The sequence below is a fragment of the Grus americana genome, chromosome 9 (genome assembly GCF_028858705.1).
Source record: "Grus americana isolate bGruAme1 chromosome 9, bGruAme1.mat, whole genome shotgun sequence".
Classification (NCBI taxonomy): Eukaryota; Metazoa; Chordata; class Aves; order Gruiformes; family Gruidae; genus Grus; species Grus americana.
In genome coordinates this window covers 3375760-3397640 of record NC_072860.1, presented here as the reverse complement: position 1 = coordinate 3397640, position 21881 = coordinate 3375760, and the positions used below count along the sequence as shown (strand labels likewise).

Here is a 21881-nt window from a genome sequence, read left to right as displayed (position 1 = left end):
AATAGCAGTCTTGTATAATATAGGTCAGTAGTTTTGTCTGGAGGTTTGTGATTTGGTGTTATGGGCCTCCAACACCTGTGGTAATTAAGGTGTCTGTTCTCAGATTGTAAGAATGGTCTTATTTTTCTTAGGTATAAACTTACTATACCCATGTCTCTGTCCTCTAGAAAATTTTTTGAGATCTGCATATAAAAATGCAGAAAACTGCATGCTATTGCTGTGCTTTATGTAATTCAAAAGTGGGAACAAGATTTTTAAATACTCAAAGGACAAGAATCTTATGCAGTTTTTTCTGCTGTTAGAAGGTTTCTCATCTGCTTTTGACAAAAATATATTTTTATCACCACAGGGCTAAGCTGGGCAACTTTGCACTTCATTGTTGCATCTTGTTGCCTGATGCAAACTTTCCTTATCACTGGGGTGAGTGCTGGTTTTTTTACAAAAAGTGACATGCTGTTAGCACAGTCCAAAGTCAAGATTTGGCTTTGAAGTGGCTTTGAAGATGAGAATTTTTTTTTTAAACTAGTTTTATGTTCCTGCTTAATACAGCCATTATCTTTCACAGCTAGTAGGAAAGATACCAGCTGGTTACAGAATTGTAAATCAGTAAAGATCCATAGCATTCTTTCTGGACTACATTTGTTTAGATGTAGCACTCTTTCTTTTGATGAAGCAGCTTTATCTGTCTAAAATCTGTGTTCTAAAAAAGGACTGTTAATAAGTACTTGTGAAGTTATTTGAGATTGCCTTATACAGATGTACAATTATCAGATTTTAGGTGATTTTTTATAAATCTGATTAAATGTTTATCCAGTACAATAGGAAATTGAAATGCAAAGCAAATCAAGGAATTGGTCACAGTAATTCATTCTTCACTAGATCTGTACATTGGCATAATTTTTTCTTTTTCATAATTTTTCTTTGTTTTCAGAGTGGAATTATCTAATGTACTGTGAAGGAAACTTATGATCAGTCTTTTCCTCAGAAAAGTTATGACATCTGCAAAGTCACCTCTGCTGTGAGAGTTTGATTCATTGGCAGACATGCAAATTAGTTTGAGCAGATTTCAAGTGTATCTTCAGAAAAATGTGGTGGAAGCTTGCTGCTGCTAGTGCTGTTCTTGCAGTGTTTTTTAGTAATAGGAGTTTCTGATGCTTCTAGATTATAAGCATATCTGCTTTAGTAAACGAGGTGAGGGAGATGCAGAAACACTGATTCAAAACTAATCTCTTGCTCAGGTTCATTTCCTATTTAAAAGAGGAATTATTTTGGGAATACCTAATTTAGTTTAAAATATTTGGAAGACAATTTACTTAAGATTACATGGTTTGCAAAAAATGAAGAATTCTTTTTCTATCTAACCCCTACCTGGTGATTTTATGCTTTCAAGAAATGCATGATAATGTAAGTCTGTCACTCTTCTCAGCCCTTAACCAGGATTGCTGGCTCTATGCCTATGTAATTAAGAAATGATGTAATCCATGTTTATTTCTTTTTTTCTTTTCTAAAACATAAAAAAACTGCTGAAGATGGCAAAAATAGAACATTTATGTCTAGAATATATCCTTCCACATAATTCTTTTGTACTGGGAAGTACAAAATTGATTCCCAGGTAAGGAAAAAGACTGATGATGAGACGAAGAAAGAGCTTTCCTGAAAATAGTGTGAACATTTCAGGAAGGGGAAGCCATGGAAGGATCCGCTGCTGATCTCCAGAGCAGAAATGCATATTCTTCCAAAGCATGAAAGAAAGGAGATTTTTTTTTTTTAAACTCATTGTTGATACTCTGTAAAAGAGGGAAAGGAATAACAATAACTTGTATTTGGTCTGATTGTTTGTTTTGGTTTTTTAGAACAGGTGTGTTTATTCAGATGTGCTTACAGATTTCTTAATGTACAAATTAAAAAATGCAGAGGCACATTTTTTCAGAGATGACTATTTACAATAGGATTTTTGAATTTAGAGAAATGTTCCTAAAAGGAAATTAAGCAGTATTGATGCTTTGTAGATGTAAAGGTGCTTGTCTAATCAAAAAAAGATGGTGTTTGCAACCGATGTATTGAATAATAAACATGTTATGCTGACTTTGTGTTGTGGTGTTCTTATATTTCTGCCTCAGAAAGCTGAGGTGGTTCTTTTCTAATCTTGGTTGGGGTTTTTTTTGTGGGTTTTTTTTTCACTGAATGTCCTGAACCATGTCTTGGACTCCTATGTGCTATTAATTTTCACTGTTTCTATTACACTGTAAAAATGCTTGCGTTAAAGCCTACATGTACTTTGTTTAACTGTCTAATATGTGTTTAAAGAGGTAGTATGCAGATAGCTCAGGAATTTTTTAGTATCTGTTTTCCTTTGCTGGTTTAGCCTTTTCAGGAGAATGTACATTAAGCTGCAGCATGTTCTGTTGTAGTGGGCAGCGTAGGGTTTGCAAAGTAACTGGCTGCTTGCACTCCCCAGGAGAATAACCTTCTGTTCTACCATTTGGAAACATACTTTTCTTTTGACATATTCAGGTTATTACCCACTGTATTGCACTCAAGTTGCTTTCATTTTGGTGAAAAATAACTATTAAATAGGCAAGCACGTTTTAGATACCAGTAACTGAACTTCATTAATGACGATTTTTACTTTTTCGGTAAACGATATAAATTTTGTCAAGATCATACATAAATCAGTTTTCTGCGGTTTTTTTAGTATTGAACTAACTGTAAGAAGTGATGGATTTAATATAAGCTATGATGCTCTTTATCCTAGTTTTGCCTGATTAAACCAGTGTAGAAGGATGCTTTGGTGTTTTTATTTTGGTTTGAGTAGCCTATTTTGTTTTATTTTGATTTAGTGAAGTTATGTGTGAATTGCTTTGGTTGCATGATTTCAGGCAGTAAAGTCCAAATTTGTCAGTTTTCAAAACTTAGTGCAAAATTCATTTTGATATTAAAGAAACAGCCATACCCAAAAAAGATGATAACGTAACATGTTACTAAAGGAAATGCTAGTGTTATCTTTGTGACTTTATTTGACTACATGAACTAAGTGGTAACTATTTTCTGTAATGGGCTAATACTGTATGTGACTTTTCTCTCACTTTAAAAAACAAACTCACTCCAGAAATCCATCTATCTTGTGACACCATACTGCCCTGGGTATAAGGTCATCCTCAGGTTTTTTATTTTTAACTCTGTTCTACAGCCATGTCCCTCTGATTACTTGATAGCATTAGTAAGCCTGCCATCCTTATGGCACTATTAGGAATGAATAAAAGGTTTGCTTTGTTGCAGGTGTATTTGTTGACAGTTAAGGAACAGTGATGGACATTTTGGGTGCTCTCACAAGTTGCTTGAGTTCTGTTGTACAGTTTCTTCTGCCCAATTCTCTCAACTAAATTCTTTTTAATTTATCTTTTTTTAACCTGTGTCTATTTGTCAGGCTTCTCATTCACTCTTTCTTGACTGACCTTGCTCCTCAGTGTTTTTGCTTTCTATAGTCACTCCCATTCTTGCTGTGTTTCATCTCATCTTTGGGTTTTTTGTCCATCTGGTCCTAATCCTGCCTTCAGTTTCATGTCAGATGTGCATTTATTCCCCAGTTTGATTGCATTTTCCAGACTTTCTTTTGACATCTTAGCTGAAAAATAGGCCCAGATATTCCTCTTTCAGTATTTCTGGATGGTCCTATCTTTGCTCAGTGAATTCATTATATATTCTCTGTATATCCCCAAATGTGTGAAAGCAGGTCAGCTTTGAAGGGGTATTTGTGGGGACAGAAAGGAGGGAAACTTGACAGTCAGGTCTCTGAAAAGTCATGTTTCTGTTGTAAAAAATAAGGATGCGTGAAAGAATGAGGTACAAAATTCAATTCATGGTTTGAATTGTGATAAAAGTACAATGAACTAGAAGAGAATAGGAATTAATTGGTAACATTACTGTCCAGAAACAATAAAATAAGAGCTGACGTATGCTTGATGTTGGAAAAATCTTGCTGTTGCTTCTAATTCTGTGAGTTAAGGAAAAAATGGAGTCTTCCATTTAAACCCTTGTTGATGAACTCTAAAATAAAAACAAAGTTTGATACGTTGCTTAAAATAGGAAACTGGATGTTACTACTCTGGATTATGTATTGTCCTCTAATATGTGTTTGCATGTTTCTACTCATGCTCTCAATACAACAGAAGCTTTAACTATAGACACACTGAGTTCAGACACTTTATTAGCTGATACAAAAGATCTAAAGGAGAGCCTGCTGAGGCATTGGTTTGTCCCAAGAAAAGACAAAGTAGGATACTGATAACTTAAATGTTAAATGAGTATATTTGTCTGATTAGAGGTCTTTGGAAATAAATGCTCCAGTTTCATCTGTTAACTGAATCTGTACCAAAACTCCCTTCATTTCTAAAGCTTCCTTGTTTGGAAACTTACACACATGTGTGCATGTACACACGCATATTTATATATGTAATCATAGATACATATAACATATTCAAACATGACTTGGACATAGGGACATTGCATGGATAAAAGCATGATACTTGGGGCATTATTAGAATTATCATGAGCAGCTGGGTAACAAATCTTTTTGCAGAGTTTGTAAATGCAAGTAGGAGGCTTTTTGTGATACAGTGATCTCAAAAGTTGGAGAAACAGCTTAGAACATAAACAGAACATAAGCCCTTCATTTTCCTAATGTGTCATTTCCCTTGTCATGTCGGCATAGTTGTGATGTCACATACTGTCTTGTCATAATCATGAACTTGAAAGGGTCTGTAGGCATGAAGAGGTGTAATCAACATGTTTATGACTTTGGTCACCTTTTAAACAGTAGTTTTTGCTGATGTTGATTGCATGTTAAGTGAATGTTGTTTTTGCTAATCTAAGCTAGACACTGCTTGTGGTAGTTTTTGGTATGTACAATCTAAATTGATCCATATCGTAGCTAATGCTTTACTTACCTTTGGTTGTAACTGAAAAATTTTCTTCAGGAGATTTTCTGAAAGATAAGAATAAGTGATTAATTAATTTGTTGCTTTGGAGTGTTTATCTAAAAACGCATTTTTTTGTAATGTTTTCTTGCAAAAATATCTGATCAAAGGTTTTTTGAAACCGCAGCGCATATCTTTGTCTGCATTCTTGATAGTGGTTCTTGAGATTTGTTTTTGCATTGCCTATAAGAGTACAGATGTGTGGCTTTGAAGAAAATATCTTTTTCCCTCTGGTTTAAAGCACTGCTTGGTATAGGAGCGTATGTCTTTAGACTTGAGAGAGACTAATACTGGAAATTCTCTGGTTTTTTTCCGAGTAATGTATAAGCTTTAAAACTACATTAAAAATACTTTATTAATGTACTTGCATGTTTAATACCTGCTTCCTTTGCTTGTTTGAAGAAGCTGCTTTCTCTTTTTTGATCTAAAAACACTATTATCCTTTTAATTTTACCTTTGAGATTTAACACCTGAAACTTTCTGTACAACAGTTGCTACCTTCTGACAAGTTGTAAGAGAATCTGAGATAGTGTTAGGGGTACTTAACATACTTCCTGTATGAGAGTTTTGATACCTTTCTTGTTTCAGAGAAGCTTAATGTTGTATTAACTGTGTTATGGATGTGGCAGTATTTGGAGGCAGACATGGTGTCTCATTAGACCACCTGGTATGTGACAGCTTTCAGGCAAATGAGCCTTTCAACCACGCAATGAAGATTTGTTTATTTGAAAGCTGGTCTCTTTTTCCAGTTACACAAGTTGGTTTAATAAAAAATGCTACTCCTGCCAAAGGTCTTAAATGTCCTTACCTCCTTTAAGGAAACATGCTATTTTAATTTGGGCTTGTTTGTCTTCGATGGAGAATGGTTGTAATGGCTTCAGTTTGTTTTTTCCCTTTGTATGTTAGAGTTAGTTGTTTGTGTGGCTAACAGCCAGGTGTCATAGACAGCTTGTTTTATAGCTGGCCTGACACGTTCTCAGTTAGCAGTGGGAAGGAGTGTGTGACTTCTAGGTTTGCAAAGCCTGTGAAGAAGGTTAATCCCTGCCCTGTGCCAACAAACTGATATTTAAAGGGCAGCCTGCTCCTTGTATTTATAAAGAACCTCTTAAAAACTATACACTACTTTTAAACGCTGCTTTATGTCTAGCATTTCTATCTTAGTTTTATTTTGCTGTTTAAAAAATGGAAACATTTTTTCAATTATTGGGATCAAAAAAAGTGAGATAACATTTTAAGACTGACAGTTGAAACAAATTTCCAACTTTCTTGTATTTTAACTAAATAGGAAAGTATATTAATGAATTTATAAAGAGATTATTTCAACTTATAAAACTGGCAGATTTTTTTTATTCTATTCTTTTTATTAAATGCACATTGACTCAGTGTAAACACTTTAGCCTTCATGCAAAGGAGGGCTTCTCAGTCTTTTTACATTCCCTTGATGACAGTGTAAGTTCATTTTGGTTTCAGATTTTTTTTTAAACGAGTTCAAGATGGGGACGGGGAGTACAAGTTGAAAATTAAGTTTGAGCTTTCACTGGTTCAGAGTGTGTCTCTGCTTAGTCTGAAGTTCGTATATACTTTAAAGACAGTGCATATTGTAGTTTTTGGCTGTGAAGAGGTTGCTATGATCTCATCGTTTAAGGATTTTACAGACTGAAAAATTATGTTTTAGACTCACTTTCCTGTGTCAGAAAAAAATGTGAATATTGACACTTTCCCTGCCCCTCACATTTTCTTAACATTCTCAGTGGGTCTTGTGGGGAAGTGATGTTCAGTTACATTTATCAAACCTTGTTAAATATGTTATCCATTTATTTTGTGATAATGGGATTGAAAGCATACCTACAGGTAGAATGTGATCTGTGGTATATTTACTATAAATTGTGTAAAGGGAATGTAATTTTATTTTCAGATCCTAGAATAAGGTTTTGAGGTAGTCCTTTGAAACTTTTTTCCTCGTTAATAGTTAATTTGTAATTAGTGTGGTGTTTCCTGTTGTATATTGAATTTGAAATATCATCTTCTTCTGAAGGGTCTTGTTTCTTGTGTTTACTTAGGCTATTTTTACTGAGGACATTCTTTTCCTGCACAACTCTAGTTTAGGGATGGTAATGCAAACTTCATAGTGATCTGTTTCAATACAAAATTCATCTTGATAGAGAACAATGTATGTAACCACTTAATGGTCAGTGTTATGTGGCACAGTAACAATAACAGTTGTTCAGAGGAATCCGTAAATATTGCTTCCCAATAAACAGTATGAAGTTGTTATTCGTCATTGTAAACTTAAGGTAGTGGCGACACTAATGCAGAATTTTTGTCTTTATTATGTTGTAACCTAGCATTTCACATTTTGCAGTCTTTCAGAAACAAGATAGCCATGGCCACAGAAATTGGCTCCCCGCCCCGATTTTTCCATATGCCGAGGTTCCAGCACCAGGCGCCTCGGCAGTTGTTCTACAAAAGACCTGATTTTGCACAGCAGCAAGCAATGCAACAGCTTACTTTTGATGGAAAGCGGATGAGAAAAGCTGTCAACCGAAAGACCATAGACTACAATCCCTCTGTAATTAAATATTTGGAGGTTAGTTAATTTTCTAGTTTTGTTCGAAAAACTTTTTTTTCCTTCTTGAAATTTGTGATTATGCTTTTTAGTGTCAGTAGAGCAGTGTGGAATACTAGGAGTTCTACTGCTGCATTTTCAAACTAAATGATAAATGCTTGTAAATTTGGTATAGTATGAATATGAAGGGGTTTGGTCCTTGTAATAAAACTGCACATACACAGCTGATTTTGTAGCTTGTATAAACACCAATTTTTACATGCTGCCTTGGAATTTCACCTTGGAGTGTGATTGAGTATCTTGTATGATGTTCTAACTTTTCACTGAACATAAAAACTCATTATAAATAATGTAATTGTTCTTATTTTTGTTTTGAAATAGAAATTTCCTGAAATAGGAAATAAACCATCACCCCTTCACCTCTCAAACCAGGGCACCATAAAAATGTTTTCTCATCACTTTACTAAATGGCACTGCAACTTGCACTGTGGTCTTTAAAAGTCCCTTTCTGTACAGTTAATGGATACAGAACAGTTTAAATGAAGTTTTTTTGAAGAAATATTTTTGTAAAAATTCTTACTTAGTTTTCCCAATGAGGTGGTATTAATTTCTTAAGAAATATAATTTTATGATCGAGATTTACTGTACAAGTCCTGGATATTAGCTCAGAAGAAATAGAATCAAATCTGTAAATACAGGAATTGTTGGAATCTCAACAGCAACATTGCAAAAACATGATGAAATTAATTTGATCTGCTGTGGCCAGTGCATGGATTATAGCTTGTAGGTGTTAACAATTGGAAGGTTTTCGTAATAAATTTAAATTATTTTCTAAGATCTGTTTAAACACGTAACATTTAAAACATATTCTTATGTTTTAGGAATGCCCCCAAAAAAGATTCTGTCAGTAGTGGACTAAATCTAAAAAAATAATTTTAGTAGCTCAGGACCTTTTTTTCCTATGGCAGAAATAAGCAACCACAAACTTTTGTTTATTAAAACAAAAATAAAACAAAAAGATCAGATTGGTCTGGTTTGGATGCTTGCAGAACATTGTGGTATACTAATATTCCATTTCAGTCCTGGCTTCAGTATGACTCGATTTGATGTGTTTTATTAAAAAAAAAAAGGGGGGAGAAAATTGGTTTATGTGTAATTTGCTCCTGGCTGAAGAAATTCAAGCAAACTGTAGTAGTGTGTGCTGGAAATATTTTAATCTAGAATTTTAGCTTATGTTTCTAATATGTACACAGATCTCCATTGGTAAAGTCTACAGCACAAAGCTGAAATAATTTCATTCTTAATTCACGTAAAATGTTCTTGAAAAGGTTGTATTTGGCAGCTCTCAAAATTTACTAATTGAAGACATTTTTATCCCTTGGTCTTCTAAGTTTTATCCATTTGAATGCATTGTTATCTTTATGCTTCAGCTGCAGAAGCTTCCTTTCTAGCTCGTGTCACTGTGTGGGATTTCATTTAGAGTTCATCAACACAGCTCCTAATGGTGTAAATGCTTATCCTGAATGTAGAGCTTTTGAAATGATTGAACGTGCTTCTCACAGAGTACTTATTAGCCTGGGCAGCAAAGTGCCAATCATCTTCGTTAAATAATGTGGCTTATTACATAGGACTGCTCCTCTCATATTGTTAAGCTGCAATTAAGCTGCTTTAGTCTGATGAAATTAAGACTTTAAACATTCTTGAATCTTTTGCTTATGGTGTACAAATTCTACAGGTTTGCCGAGACCAAAGTCTTTTAACTGAGTTTATTCTAAAATCCTTGAAGCATTTTGCAATTTCCCAAATGGGCTGTCAATGTATTCCTTATTTTCTGTTGTGTAACAATGAAGTATAGTGGTGGTATGAACTAGGAGTTATTTTCTTCTTTCCAGAATAGAGTATGGCAGAGAGACCAGCGAGATATGCGAGCAATCCAGCCTGATGCAGGATATTATAATGACGTAAGTATACTCTTTCTATTCCCCGATGAAATTGTGGATAAAATTTGTCCAGAAAATTGGAAGGATTCTGCCTGTCAGCTGAGGTTATCTTTTTGTCCACACAAGGCCTTAAAGATATGAAGGATATCTTCGCTCTGTTATCTTGTTCTGTTGGAATCCATGTCCACAAAGAGAACCTGAAATTGGATAGGCTTTTAATTTTTGGATGTAAGAACTCTCATAATGCACTGAGCTTGCAAAGCTGGTTTTGAAGATGCTGGTTTTGAAGATGCTGGTTGTGGATGTTCAAGGTGGTAAATCATGCAGTCTTTTGAACACTTCTACTGACTGACTTCTGATAATAACCCTGGAAAGTAAAAACTCTTTTTTTCCAGAAATGAGTGTTCAGAATGTATGCTTTTCTTGCAGTTTAGAGATGTCGTTACTAAATCTTTTGTTTCTTCTCTCATAGTTGGTCCCTCCTATAGGAATGCTGAACAACCCTATGAATGCTGTAACAACAAAATTTGTTCGGACATCTACTAATAAAGTAAAATGCCCAGTGTTTGTTGTCAGGGTGAGTATAGTGTTGGATTTACTTAGTTGTATTGTCTTAATTTTAAATTAGAGTGATATTCTTAACTGAAGAAAGAAACAGGATAACAGTTAAAGCATTTCCAAATAAAACTAGCATGTGGAATGTATGGACTATTCCTGTGTCTAGTCTTTCTGTGGAGGGTTTTAGGAAATTAAATGGTAAGGTCCAAGTACAAAATAATTCTTACTTGGAGTTTGAGGTGCACTGCCTACATTTTTTTTTTCCATTTGTAGAGGCTAATTTATCTTTACTCAGAGAAAAAAAGGCAATTCAGTCTTTGCGCTGTTTGACTCTTGTAGCATCTTTTAACAACTTTTCCATGATGTCAGCAGTATTGTTTAGTATGAATATTGTGTGCTGGAGATGTATTGGTGCCAATAAGTTGTTTTTCTTCTCTATGACTAGATTTTTTCATGGCTTTTACAGTGGGCTTTGTTTGGTTGTTACAAAACTCAAAAGCCCTCTGGCACACTTCTGCATTTTTGTTTATCTTACATCCTCTAGAAGGTCATCTAGTAAATTCTAGTTCTGCAGATTCCCTGGAAGCAGCTTATGATTTATTTGGAGGATTGTGAAGAAATATTTGAATGTTATATTTGCACAGTTCAGTTAAATTTTTCTTTTGCAGTGGACTCCTGAGGGGAGACGCTTGGTCACTGGCGCATCTAGTGGAGAGTTCACTTTATGGAATGGACTGACTTTCAATTTTGAAACGATATTGCAGGTAAATTCATCTATCAAGATTTCTGTGTATTTCCTTGAGGTCTTGGAGCATGTTTTAGGAACACATCTTCACCCTACTCATCATGGGTCTGTGGTCTTAAGTGCGGTAATGGGAACCTTAGAGGCCTTTTAGTCTGCTCTGACCCCGTGTCAGACTGTGGCTGTAGGCAATTCATTTAATGCTTCACATTCCATCTCCATATGCTATACTAACTGTTCTCAAGAACATACTAGGAGTATTTGCATTAATAAAGAAACAGTTTGGAAACACAATGCAAATACTCTACATCTATTATTTAGAAGACCATTGTATGCAGAGCAAGTGAATTTTTTTTTTCCACAATAACATTTTGACTCTAGATCATCACTGTTTTCATTTCTTTGTTGCAGCTGTTAAGTAGGAACTTTACTAACTTTTGTGTTTGTGTGGGTCAGATAGTATTTGAACATGTTTGCTAGAAGTTTTGTTTCTGAATTTACAGGCTCACGACAGCCCTGTAAGGGCTATGACTTGGTCACACAATGATATGTGGATGCTGACAGCAGACCACGGGGGATATGTGAAATACTGGCAGTCCAACATGAACAACGTCAAGATGTTCCAGGCACATAAGGAGGCGATTAGAGAGGCCAGGTTTATACACAATATACCATTTTCTGTAGTACCTATTGCCATGATTAGACTGTTCTCTAAGTGTATTCTGGGTGCAGAAATGCATGGGTTCTGTCAGATTCTGGGAAAGTTCCTGCACCACATAAACACAATATTTTCTTTTGTTTCCACATTCCAACCGTTTTGCTGGCACCTTTCTGAATTAGTATTGTCCCAGTATCCGCCTCTGCAATATGTTAGAGATGTATTTGTCTGCCGCATTTTGCACTGGTATTCTTTTCATTTTTATATGGTGACGATGTGTATCAGTTATTCCTTTTTATACGCACTGTGTAAGACAACAATTTCATTCCAAATAAAGAATTCAGTCTTTAATAATCTAACTGAATAAAATATAAAGCCTTCAGAAATAAAACACCTGCATAGTTCTCACAAAATAATAAAACACTAAATAAAGTGAAGAACTGCTTGGCTTGGTGAAGCCAAGACTTCCAGTAATACTAAATACCCACGCAGACTGCCACATACAGAAGTCTAATGTTAATACTGAATGGGTTCTTCAAGCTTGAAACTGTAAGCAAGCCATTGAAAAGAAGACTGTAGGATATTCTCTTGGTCCAATGTTGATGCCTCAGTTGTGCAAATGTCTATTTATATAAAAAAAAATGGAATCTAAAGTGATACTATCAGTAAGATGTAAATGAAGGATGTCTCTAAAGTAAACCTGCACATAATCTTTAGTAAGATATGGAAATGTTTTTAAAGTAAGCCTGAAGAGAAGCTGCAGATCCAAAATGAAGCTAAAGCAGTGTTTCTTCGGGTTCAGGTGCTGGCCCTTGGTGATAAAGGTTCACTGCCACAAAATCACTTTCCACTAAAGTCACCATTTTTCTTTGATAGGGTGCAGCATTTTCTGCAGAGTTTGGTTATGAGAAGTGCTTACACTGCATTCAGTTACTGTCTGACTATCATGGCCATACACTGAATTTCTCTACTATTTTAAGCCCTTTCCTGATCATAAAGATCTAGGATTTCACGGGGGCTCCCTCATGGTCTTTCACTGCACCAGAAAGGAAGTGAGTGCCTGTCAGTTGCTGGAGATGTTCTGGCCCTAATCACATGGCTAAATAACTGTTTGCTTTTCCAGTGACTTTCATCAAGCAATATTGACTGCTCAATCTGGAAGCTGCTTCTATGTCTGTAGGATTCTTTTCATGGTGTTGATGGGGTGTAATAAGAGGGATTTTTTCCAAATTACTTTTACAATAAGTGGTATGCTTGTTTTATATACAATTTTTTTCAACAGTTAATCCAACTAGCATTTTCCTGTGACCAGCTTTGCCTTATTTTTGCTTCTCTGCTGCAAAGAACCTGTGGCTGAAGAGGAGTTTTTTCCTAAGAACTGTTCTCCTGTGCTTCTACACAGTGTCACTTTCTTATGGTATTACCAAACATGAAAATCTAGGGTGACAATTACCAAAGCATATTGATGTTGCTTCTCATCCTGCAGAGAAGGTGCTACCGTGTGCAGTCATAGATAGGAAGGTGCTAAGAATAAATTCCGGATTTTTTTCTCATTTGACAGGGGACTGCAATGCGATAGTAATCCTATGCTAAATTCATGTCTTGTGATGAAGTGTCGTTTGGCAGGCACTGTATTCACTTAAAAGTCCCTATGTTCAAATGCATCCTTCAGTGTATAACACATTACAGTATAATTTTGCCCTGTCTGAGAAGCATAGATAATCTGTTAAATGCTGACTTCTTTCCCCTGCTGTGTGTCTTCATGTAACAGTTTCTCACCCACGGATAATAAATTTGCTACATGCTCTGACGACGGCACTGTTAGAATCTGGGACTTTCTACGTTGCCATGAGGAGAGAATTCTTCGAGGTATGTGTACCAAAAGTACTGATTGGGGTATTTCAAGAGGGGGAAAACCTTTTTTTAACTAGGTGTTCACAATACAGAAGTATCAGCTTGTCTACAATTTTTGTATTACATCCCTGTCTTAAATCCTCCAAACAAGTTTTTGTTGGGCTGCTGCTTCAGGTGCCTCATAACACTCAGACTGCAGTTCACAATGGCATTACTCTGTTTACTGTCCATTTAAGCTCTAAACAATGGAGGTGGATATAAGAACATTTTTCTACTGGTAATGTTGGTAGAAACAGCTGTTTCTACATCAGGAATACATTTATCCTTCTCCAAAGCTTAATCTTTGTGACCACTGCTACTTCAGAACACACATCTTCATGCAGAGGATTCCATTCTTTTCATGGGAGTGCCTTCCATTCTGATTTCTTCGGAGGCAAGGTAGTTACTTTTTCTCAGTCCTTAAGAGGGGGAGAGCATTTAGGTAGAGAAAAACAAGTAAACTTTGATCACCTCATGCATAGCATGTGCAAATAATCCTAGCTTTGGATCAATAGTTTTCTGTCCCAGCATCTGTATACGCTAACTTCTGGTGCCTTTCCACTGGCCTTGTTGAGCTTTCTTCTTCTCTTGTTACAATCTTACTGAGCAATAATGATAGTTTCTGACAAGTATTCCTTTCTTGCAGAACATGTCAAAGGTACATAACTTAATAGGAGAATATATGAAAGACTGCCATGAGATTGAGGGGTGTAGACATGCAGATAAACTGCAAACAAGGTATACAATAAAAACATGGAATTTCAGTTTTAGGTGTGTGAGCTTAAGTGCTTTCCTAAACTAAGGATTTTTTTTTTAAATCATGCTTCCAAATTGGACCTGCATTATGTATTTTATGAAGTAGAGCTCTCCCTGTTTCTCTTGACTCTTAAACTCTCGTCTTGTTTTATGCATTATTCTTAAACACCACTGCTTTGAAAAGATACTGGGCTCCAGCATTCTTGCAGTGATAATATTCTAACAGAATCTGTGCATAGACATTATGGTAGATGTGTTCTTTGCAGGCACTGGCAAGCAATTTTCTAGGCTATATCATTTACACCTGTTATTCTGGAAGGACTCAAATGGATTTAGGGCTGTTTTGCTTGATGCTTTACAGAAGAAATTCTGCACTAAGCACATTCTCTATGCTCCTCCAGGTTTGTACTAACTACTTATGTAATCTGTGTGGAGGAAATAGGGATTGTCTCCACGCATAGACGTCAAGATTATAAAATTCCCTCCAGTTCTTCTATATTCTTTTAACGTTCTGCATAAAGTAGGAGTAAAGTATTTAATTTAGGCTATGAAGAGCAGAACTTGCATTATATTTCCTTCTGTTACCTTGCCTACTTGAACATTGTGGTTGTGACTATATCTCAAATAGACTTATACTTCAATTTCTTATCATTTATACATCTCAAATACACTTTTTAGTTTGCAAAATAGCTCTATAAAGAATATCTTTACAATACACTTCATCTGTTATGTAAGTTGAAAATATTTTGAAGACTTTACATCTCTGGATAAAATTGGACAGGACAGGTTATTCCTTGTTTCAGCTATCAGATAAGAAAAAACAAAACCCCCACAAAAACCCAAACCCCACCACCAAAAATCCCCCACAACAAAACAGAAATAATGCCCAAAACCCTGAGTGTTGGGGAGTGGGAGGGAGGATGTTTCTGCAAAACATGCAAGTTTGGTTTGGTTTTCATCCCTAGCACTATTGTTAAATGTGATCAGGAGACGTATGGAAGGAGCTATATGGGTAACACTTAGTAGCTTGCTTAGTGGAAAATACAAGGTTTCATTTTGTTGTTTGGAGTTTAGAGCTTGTGGCTTTAGGAAATGGATCTTTAGCTTTCTGCTTCTCCACATACATTCTGATTTTACATATTTAGGAGTGTGACCTGTAAAACTTTGCTTTGCTTTTGCCTTCAAACTGTGTTAATACTCATGCCATTGCCATTCCAATCTGTAAAGTAAAATTCTGGTGGGACTTCATTAAAAATATATTTCAGTACGTACAAAAAGTGTTTAGATACAATGCTAAGGAATTTTTTTACTTCCTGCTTTCACAAACCATGCTTCAGCTATTCTGGCTAATAATAGTGCTGTAAAGTTGAAGAGATTCTACAGTGTAGTGTAGATCCAAAGCAGGTTATCACACAGAATTATAAAAATCAAATAAAACTATCAATTTACAGTCAGATGCATTAATAAAAAATATTATCTCTCACAGGGATACAATATCAATATATTATTCCTACTTATTTTTCAGTAACAAGGAACATATTTTAAAAAACAGACTTGAGGACTTTAATGCTAAGGAATGCTTTTAAAGCAATTCTATAGAGCATTAAAGGTACTGGGATAAGCTTTGCCAATAGAGAAAGGACAAGATTCTGTAGACTTGTTACAGATGCTCTTGTTTGCACTGGAATGAACTAATATAACTTATCTCTGTTATTTGCTGAAATTGTTCCCTTTACCTGAAACTGGTCTGAAGGAACAATTCTAGCCTTACCTTCCAAAGAGGATTGGAGAAACAAATTGTAAGTGGTTAATTACGTAGGACTTAAGGTTTTGCTGGAGTTCTTTCAGCTGCCTACAGTAGGCTGCACAATTCTTTCAGTAGTTAAAGCCATGAATATGTGGGCTGTATGAGAAACGCTTATTAACTGTCCAGCTTCCTTTTAATTTGTCAAAATGAAAATAAACAGGACACCCTGTTTTGTTCTTCATACATAATGCCAGAAGTTCTGGAACTTTTTTCTTTAATCTGGCTCCGAGTCCCTTTGCTGCCTGGCTTTTTTCTAGTTTGTGTTATTTCGCTGCTCTTCTACCATTGTGGCTTTCCAGGGCATAGTAAGCGGAATTTGGGCATTTTGTTAGAAACTTGTGCAGATTTATCAGGCTCCTTTTTAATACCGTAAAGAAATAAATAGGATTAAAATCTTCCATTTCTTGGGGAACCATCTTTAAGTAATCCATCTTCAAGTGAATTATCTTGGAAGAACTTGAAGGTGGGGGAAATGACATTGTCACAGTCACTTACCTGCTTGCTTCCCCTCTGCACAATTACCGTCTGTCTTTTCTCTCAAGGTAAAGGTGCTGTACTCCTAATTCTGCACTGGTAGTTTTTGCTTACGTTAATTTCTGTAGTATTACGCACTTGATGATTATAACAAGTATGATTTGATGCACTTGCTAAAATGCACTGATAGGAATCAAATTGATGTTAAAATAAAAATGCTTTCTTAAGATAACAAGACATGGAAAACAGTCTCTAGTGATATGTTGTTTTCATGTCAGTCTCTTACTCTGAAAGGCATTTCCAATAATGGCATTTATAATAAAACACTATCAGGTCTTTAGTCTAAACAGTTGCACTGAAGTTAATGCCAGGACTCATGTAAACAGTCCCCATTTCAATAAGAACATACACACTGATGGCTTTTAATAATGCTAATTACATCTAGTGAAAAAATGTATGCAGTAAAAGCTTGATGTTGCTTTATTTCTATTGAGAAATTAATGTTACCCATGATGGGACTGGTGGCTGTGAATCTTTGGGTATTGGGTCTGGTAATGTATCCCTGAGAACATTTTGGGTAGATCGTTAGTAAACACATGATTCCTTAATTATTTTCAGCATGAAATCATGGGTTAGGAGGCTACAAACACTCCAGTATTGTCAGTTCTACTGTCCTTCCTTCTCATTCCTTTCCCAGTCACACACACACAAAATCCAGTAGAAGCGTGTGCTTGGGAGGACTGTAAGGTTTCCATTCAGAAGTCTGGATGAGCTATATGTTCCCAGGATTTCAAAGGTTGCATGGCTTAAATAGGTCTTTGGGGAGGATGACTCTACCTAGCTCTCTGAAGGATGGTAACCCAGGATTTGGTATTTTGTAGATAAATTTTTCTATTTTCTGGCTGTAAAATAAAGTAATAGGCTAAATGATCTTCCAGCCAATGTGGTAGATTTAGCAAAAGACTTTTCTTATTCTAACTTGAACGGTTAAAAGCAATCATGATTCCTTTACATTCTGTCTGGATTTAAAATTTGCAATTTGTAACAACGTGATTTATTACTAGTACGTGATTTACTCTAAGGAAAGTCTCTTGCCTGTCTTTAATATAACATTGTTCTGCCTGCAATTTCCTGTTCAGGCATAACACCAGTGCAAAAACTCATCACCTACAAAATAACATGTGTATGTGTACATGCATGCAGATGTCACAGCAATCATGGGGAAACTTATTTTTCATCTGCTCATAAGTTCTGAAAAAGTGTCTCTACAACTAGTCATATTGAAATGACTGGAGAATATTTTATTACTTCTACTCCATTTCTGGATCTTCATTAGCAAATAAAATACCATCAAGTGTCTTTAGTTGTTTAAATCTGTTGTATGGTTTGTGTACTCTGCACTTTCTGCCTGAAAGTGAAGGATCTCTTCAGAGTTTTCAACATCCGCTTCCTCAGTCAAATAGCAAATCCTGTACTTAAATTCAGAGATGATGTGTTCAGTAGTTAAAAGGAACCTGCGAACCAGAACTAACCAGAACTACATCTTCATCTCTTAGCCTTTGAAGCTTGTAGCTTCTAAAACTGTTACCTTTCCCTGGAATGCAATTGAACTCTACAATGGATAATGTAAAAGGAGAAAAAATCCTGATGTTGCTGTTTATGTCTGTCTGCCCTTTATGTGAGGTTTCTCTATTGTTTTCCTGCTCTCAATAGGGAGAGAAAACCCAACAAATTCAAGAAATGCATGTATGTTGTTACTGTGTTTCTTGTAAGGAGGTGTAGTGTTTAAACCTTCAGTTTTTTGTGGGGGCTTGCTTCTTTGGGCTGTTAGGATTTCAAGTATAGCTGATATGTCTTTTAGTCTCCTGATGCCTCCCTACATGAATGAATTTTAGAGGGGTTTTTCCTCAGTACAAAAGCCCAAGATGAGACCTGGCTGATACTGGCACCAACCATATCAATCTAGAGAAGGAAGTCCTTGAATTTTTGAACTTAAAGAATAGCTGTTTTGAAATGCTAGTATTGAATTAGTTAAATATCTTTGTTGGTAGATTTTAGTGGCAGCTTATGTTCCAGGTCTCTGCTTTGGCAATGAAGACTCACGAAGATTCGAAGTTTGGGATGAGGGAGAGGGATAAGTTGCAGCTAAGTCTTTTGAGGTACAGTTGTACTGTGGCCGTGCATCAAACTTTTCATGTGTTTTAGACACAAGAAATGTTAGGGAACTCACTCACAGGGATATTAATAGTGAATCTGTGAGGGTTTGTTCTTTTTTCTTCATGAGCAGTTCAGATCACTTTCACAATTGGTGATGCAGGAGCCCTGATGCCACTTTTTTGGGGTTGCATTCATGGAGGATTCTCTGCACAGTCTCATTTACTTTTTCAACTCACTAGGAAACCTCAGTTGCCTTTGTAAGATTAAGAGTTAGAAATACTGTATACAATTTCTGGCTTCATAAATGGAAGTTATAATGCAAAATATATTTTCCCAATATCTTTCTCTACACTTTTTCCAGAGTTAAGTAACACCAAGGACTTGGAGCGTGAATACATATACACTTTCTTGAGTTCATAGATAACCTCAGTCATTGCTGCTTGCTAGGGTGGTAGGTATAACCTGTGCTAGATGGGAAGAATACAGTCTCTTCTTGCTTGAAGCTATTAGTGTTCAGGTGTCATCTAGCTACTCAGTTTTATTCCTGAATATGACTTTCAAGGCTACAGCATTATGGTTTTCCCTGTATAGGAAAATATTAGAGGTAGACTTGTTAAAATACCTAACTCTATTTGTGTTAAATATAAAAATCCATCTGGGAGTTGAGAAAGAAACTTCCTATTATGCTGACTTATGTCAGGTTTCTATTTGTGAAGTGTTCTGGATTGGACAAAAAACTTATTTTGATCAACTGTACTTAAGGTCCTTGGTTTCTTGATTAAAAGGTAGTGATTAGGAGGTAGCTTCATGATGCCTTTGCTCTGCTTCCTAAAACAATGCCAGGAGAATTAGAGGGTATTGAAGACTGCTGTCAGAGCTAGTTGCATCTGATATGCCTAAAAGCACTTGGTTTATATTGCAGTTTAGTTCTGAGTAACGTTGAAGTACAACATACTAAGTCTTAGACTTCTGATTCTCATGTAGAATCTAGTGTTTTAAAAATCCTGAAAAGTTAATAACTAAGAACGTATAGAATTCTCGATGAATGAAAGAGATCGTGAAAGATGAGCTACAGCACCATGCTATAAAAAAAGTTATACCAGATGCTTCTGCCAATGCTTTTCATGAGACAAGAATGAAGCAGCTCTTTGCAAGAATGAGATTATTTCAGATTCAATTTTGAAATCTCTTTTCCTCCCTGAAAATTACCCTGAAGGTGGAAGTTGTATAGTTCTATATAATGTCTCATGTTGAGTCCAAGGGCAAAGTTTACACTAAAAAAGCTATTAATTGTAATAAATATGCTTTGTTAAGCTTGGAGGAATATTGAGAAACCCCAGCGTTTCACAGGACAGCTGACACTTAGTGCTGCTGAAATACATGATACTGCCTTCAGAAGCTTTATGATTGCATCATTAAGATTTCTTGCATCTGCTTCTTTTTGTGTCTGATAATTGCAAAGGGTAGATAAATACTAAATTAGGTGAAACCTTTTTTATGGTTAGTAGAAGTACTTTAGTGCTGAGAACTTTACTGTCACCTGTTGTGACTACATATAGAAGTAAACATAATATGGCACGATACTCTGTAGAGTGGTCAGGAATTCACCTACAGTGAGAACCACTGGTGCAGCAGTGAGCTTTGTCCTCAAGCCCAGCTCATTGTTGTTGAGAAAGAAAAACCTTTTTAGGCGGATTACATTGATACTGATGGAAAAAATTCCCAAACTACAGGGGCATTTAAATACTGATGCTAAGATGATACTAGCCTTCCTTTTCGTAGCTCAAGTGTAATTGTTGAAAAGGATGCAGGTTGTATGTATTAAGGGTGGTGGCTTCCTGGTGTCTACTTACCCGTATTTGTCATATCAAAGGTTCTTAACACAACAAAATCATCTGTAGTTAGCCTTATGCAAGTTATGTTAGTAACTCATCTTCTCTGATAAAATCTTATGTGGATAAATACTCAGAATTGGGAAATTAATTTTTTAATGGAATCTTTAATCTGACATACCATTTCGAGTGTAACTACAGAAATATGTTATTTCAGAATAAAGGTAAAAGTCTTCAAAAAATAAAAACCACAGTTCCCTAGTGAAAATAATCCACGTCAGTCCTTAGAAACTTTCCTTGCAGGCCCCTTGACTCCACTCTTTATTTTGTGTGTGGATTAAATGGACCACTTTTTTTTTTTTTTTATCCTGTAGTTACTGTACTAAAAACTTTTGTGCCTCTAGGTAAGCATAGACTTTAGAAAGCATTCGATACTTTCTTTTGCATCACTTCAATCTGCATACTCAAATTATTTCCTATTATAGTACATTTAGCACTGAGTGATAGTCTAACTTTAGTAGTGAGACACTTTTTTTTTTTTTTAAAATCACATGGATCACATTGTAGTTCTCGTACATAAGATTACACATTCATATGGACAGCCAGGCACTGGAAGATGGAGAGATAGCTTGCAAATATTTTCCTTAAAATACAGTGATATTTTTCCTTTCTACGTTCTCATAAGAAAGCTAGTTCTGCTCATCACATGTTGTGTTTGTAGGAAGAAACAGAGTCAAAGGAGAATGTGCTGAAATGGGATTGTATAGCAGACCAGGAGAAAGGGATAAATAAGAATCCTGAAAAAAATTGGGTGATAGGCGGCTGGAAATGAGAAGGATAGCAAATGGGAGGAAAGTGGAGGCTGTGTCAGTGTGAAAAGACTTAATAAAACAACAGCTAGTGTAATAATTGAGAAAAGATAGTGGCAGTGTGAGTAAGGAGATGAGAATGAGGTGGTGGAAACTAACAGAAGTTTTGCTCCTGGCATTGTGGGGATAAATCAGGGCAAACTCAGCCGCCATAGCAGCCAGAGAAGAGGCTGGGTTTTTATGACTCACTGACACTCAGACACATGCAGACAGTATATAATGTACGAAGAGTCTGGATATATACCATAATGTGTATCTGAAAATGTGTAATAATAGTACCCATATACATATATGTATTTTTTTCCCTCCTAATATCTTTTAAATTTTGTGCTCTATGTCATGACTCTTAGAGACTCAAGTTCATGTGTCCGAGTAGAGTTCGGAACACATTCTGTATTCATTTGGAAGATGAGTATGGAATGCTATTTTAGTGAGCAAATTGTACCATCATTCCTACTGCAACTAGGAGAAAGCTGTCTACCAGTTGATTAAAACTCTTTTTTTTTTTTTTTCAATAGTCCGTAAGCAGTAATGTGAATCTCCTTTCCTTCTCCCCCTTCCCCCCCCCCCCCCAAGTTTTGTAGATTTAACAGCTCTAAAACTGAAACATCTAATAGTTTCTCTTCAGACCTAAGGTTAGCTCTGGATTGCTT

At 35.8% G+C, this 21881-nt stretch overlaps 1 protein-coding gene across 6 annotated transcripts in view; it reads left to right on the top strand.

Moving 5' to 3' along the window:
• The window catches only part of WDR33 (WD repeat domain 33), a 71058-nt gene that overhangs the window by 11187 nt on the left and 37990 nt on the right, over positions 1 to 21881 (top strand). For 5 of the 6 annotated variants that reach the window (XR_008578351.1, XM_054835974.1, XM_054835970.1 and 2 more), the window contains 6 exons: positions 7339 to 7563; positions 9435 to 9503; positions 9955 to 10059; positions 10709 to 10804; positions 11286 to 11437; positions 13212 to 13309. Coding sequence is in view for 5 of the 6 variants with exons in the window: in XM_054835974.1 (XP_054691949.1) it covers positions 7360 to 7563; positions 9435 to 9503; positions 9955 to 10059; positions 10709 to 10804; positions 11286 to 11437; positions 13212 to 13309 (724 nt within the window). In the remaining variant the exon portion in view is untranslated. Of the gene's footprint in view, positions 1 to 7338; positions 7564 to 9434; positions 9504 to 9954; positions 10060 to 10708; positions 10805 to 11285; positions 11438 to 13211; positions 13310 to 13979; positions 21792 to 21881 lie in introns of those variants that run through there. The other variant, XM_054835973.1, reaches the window with a different exon arrangement.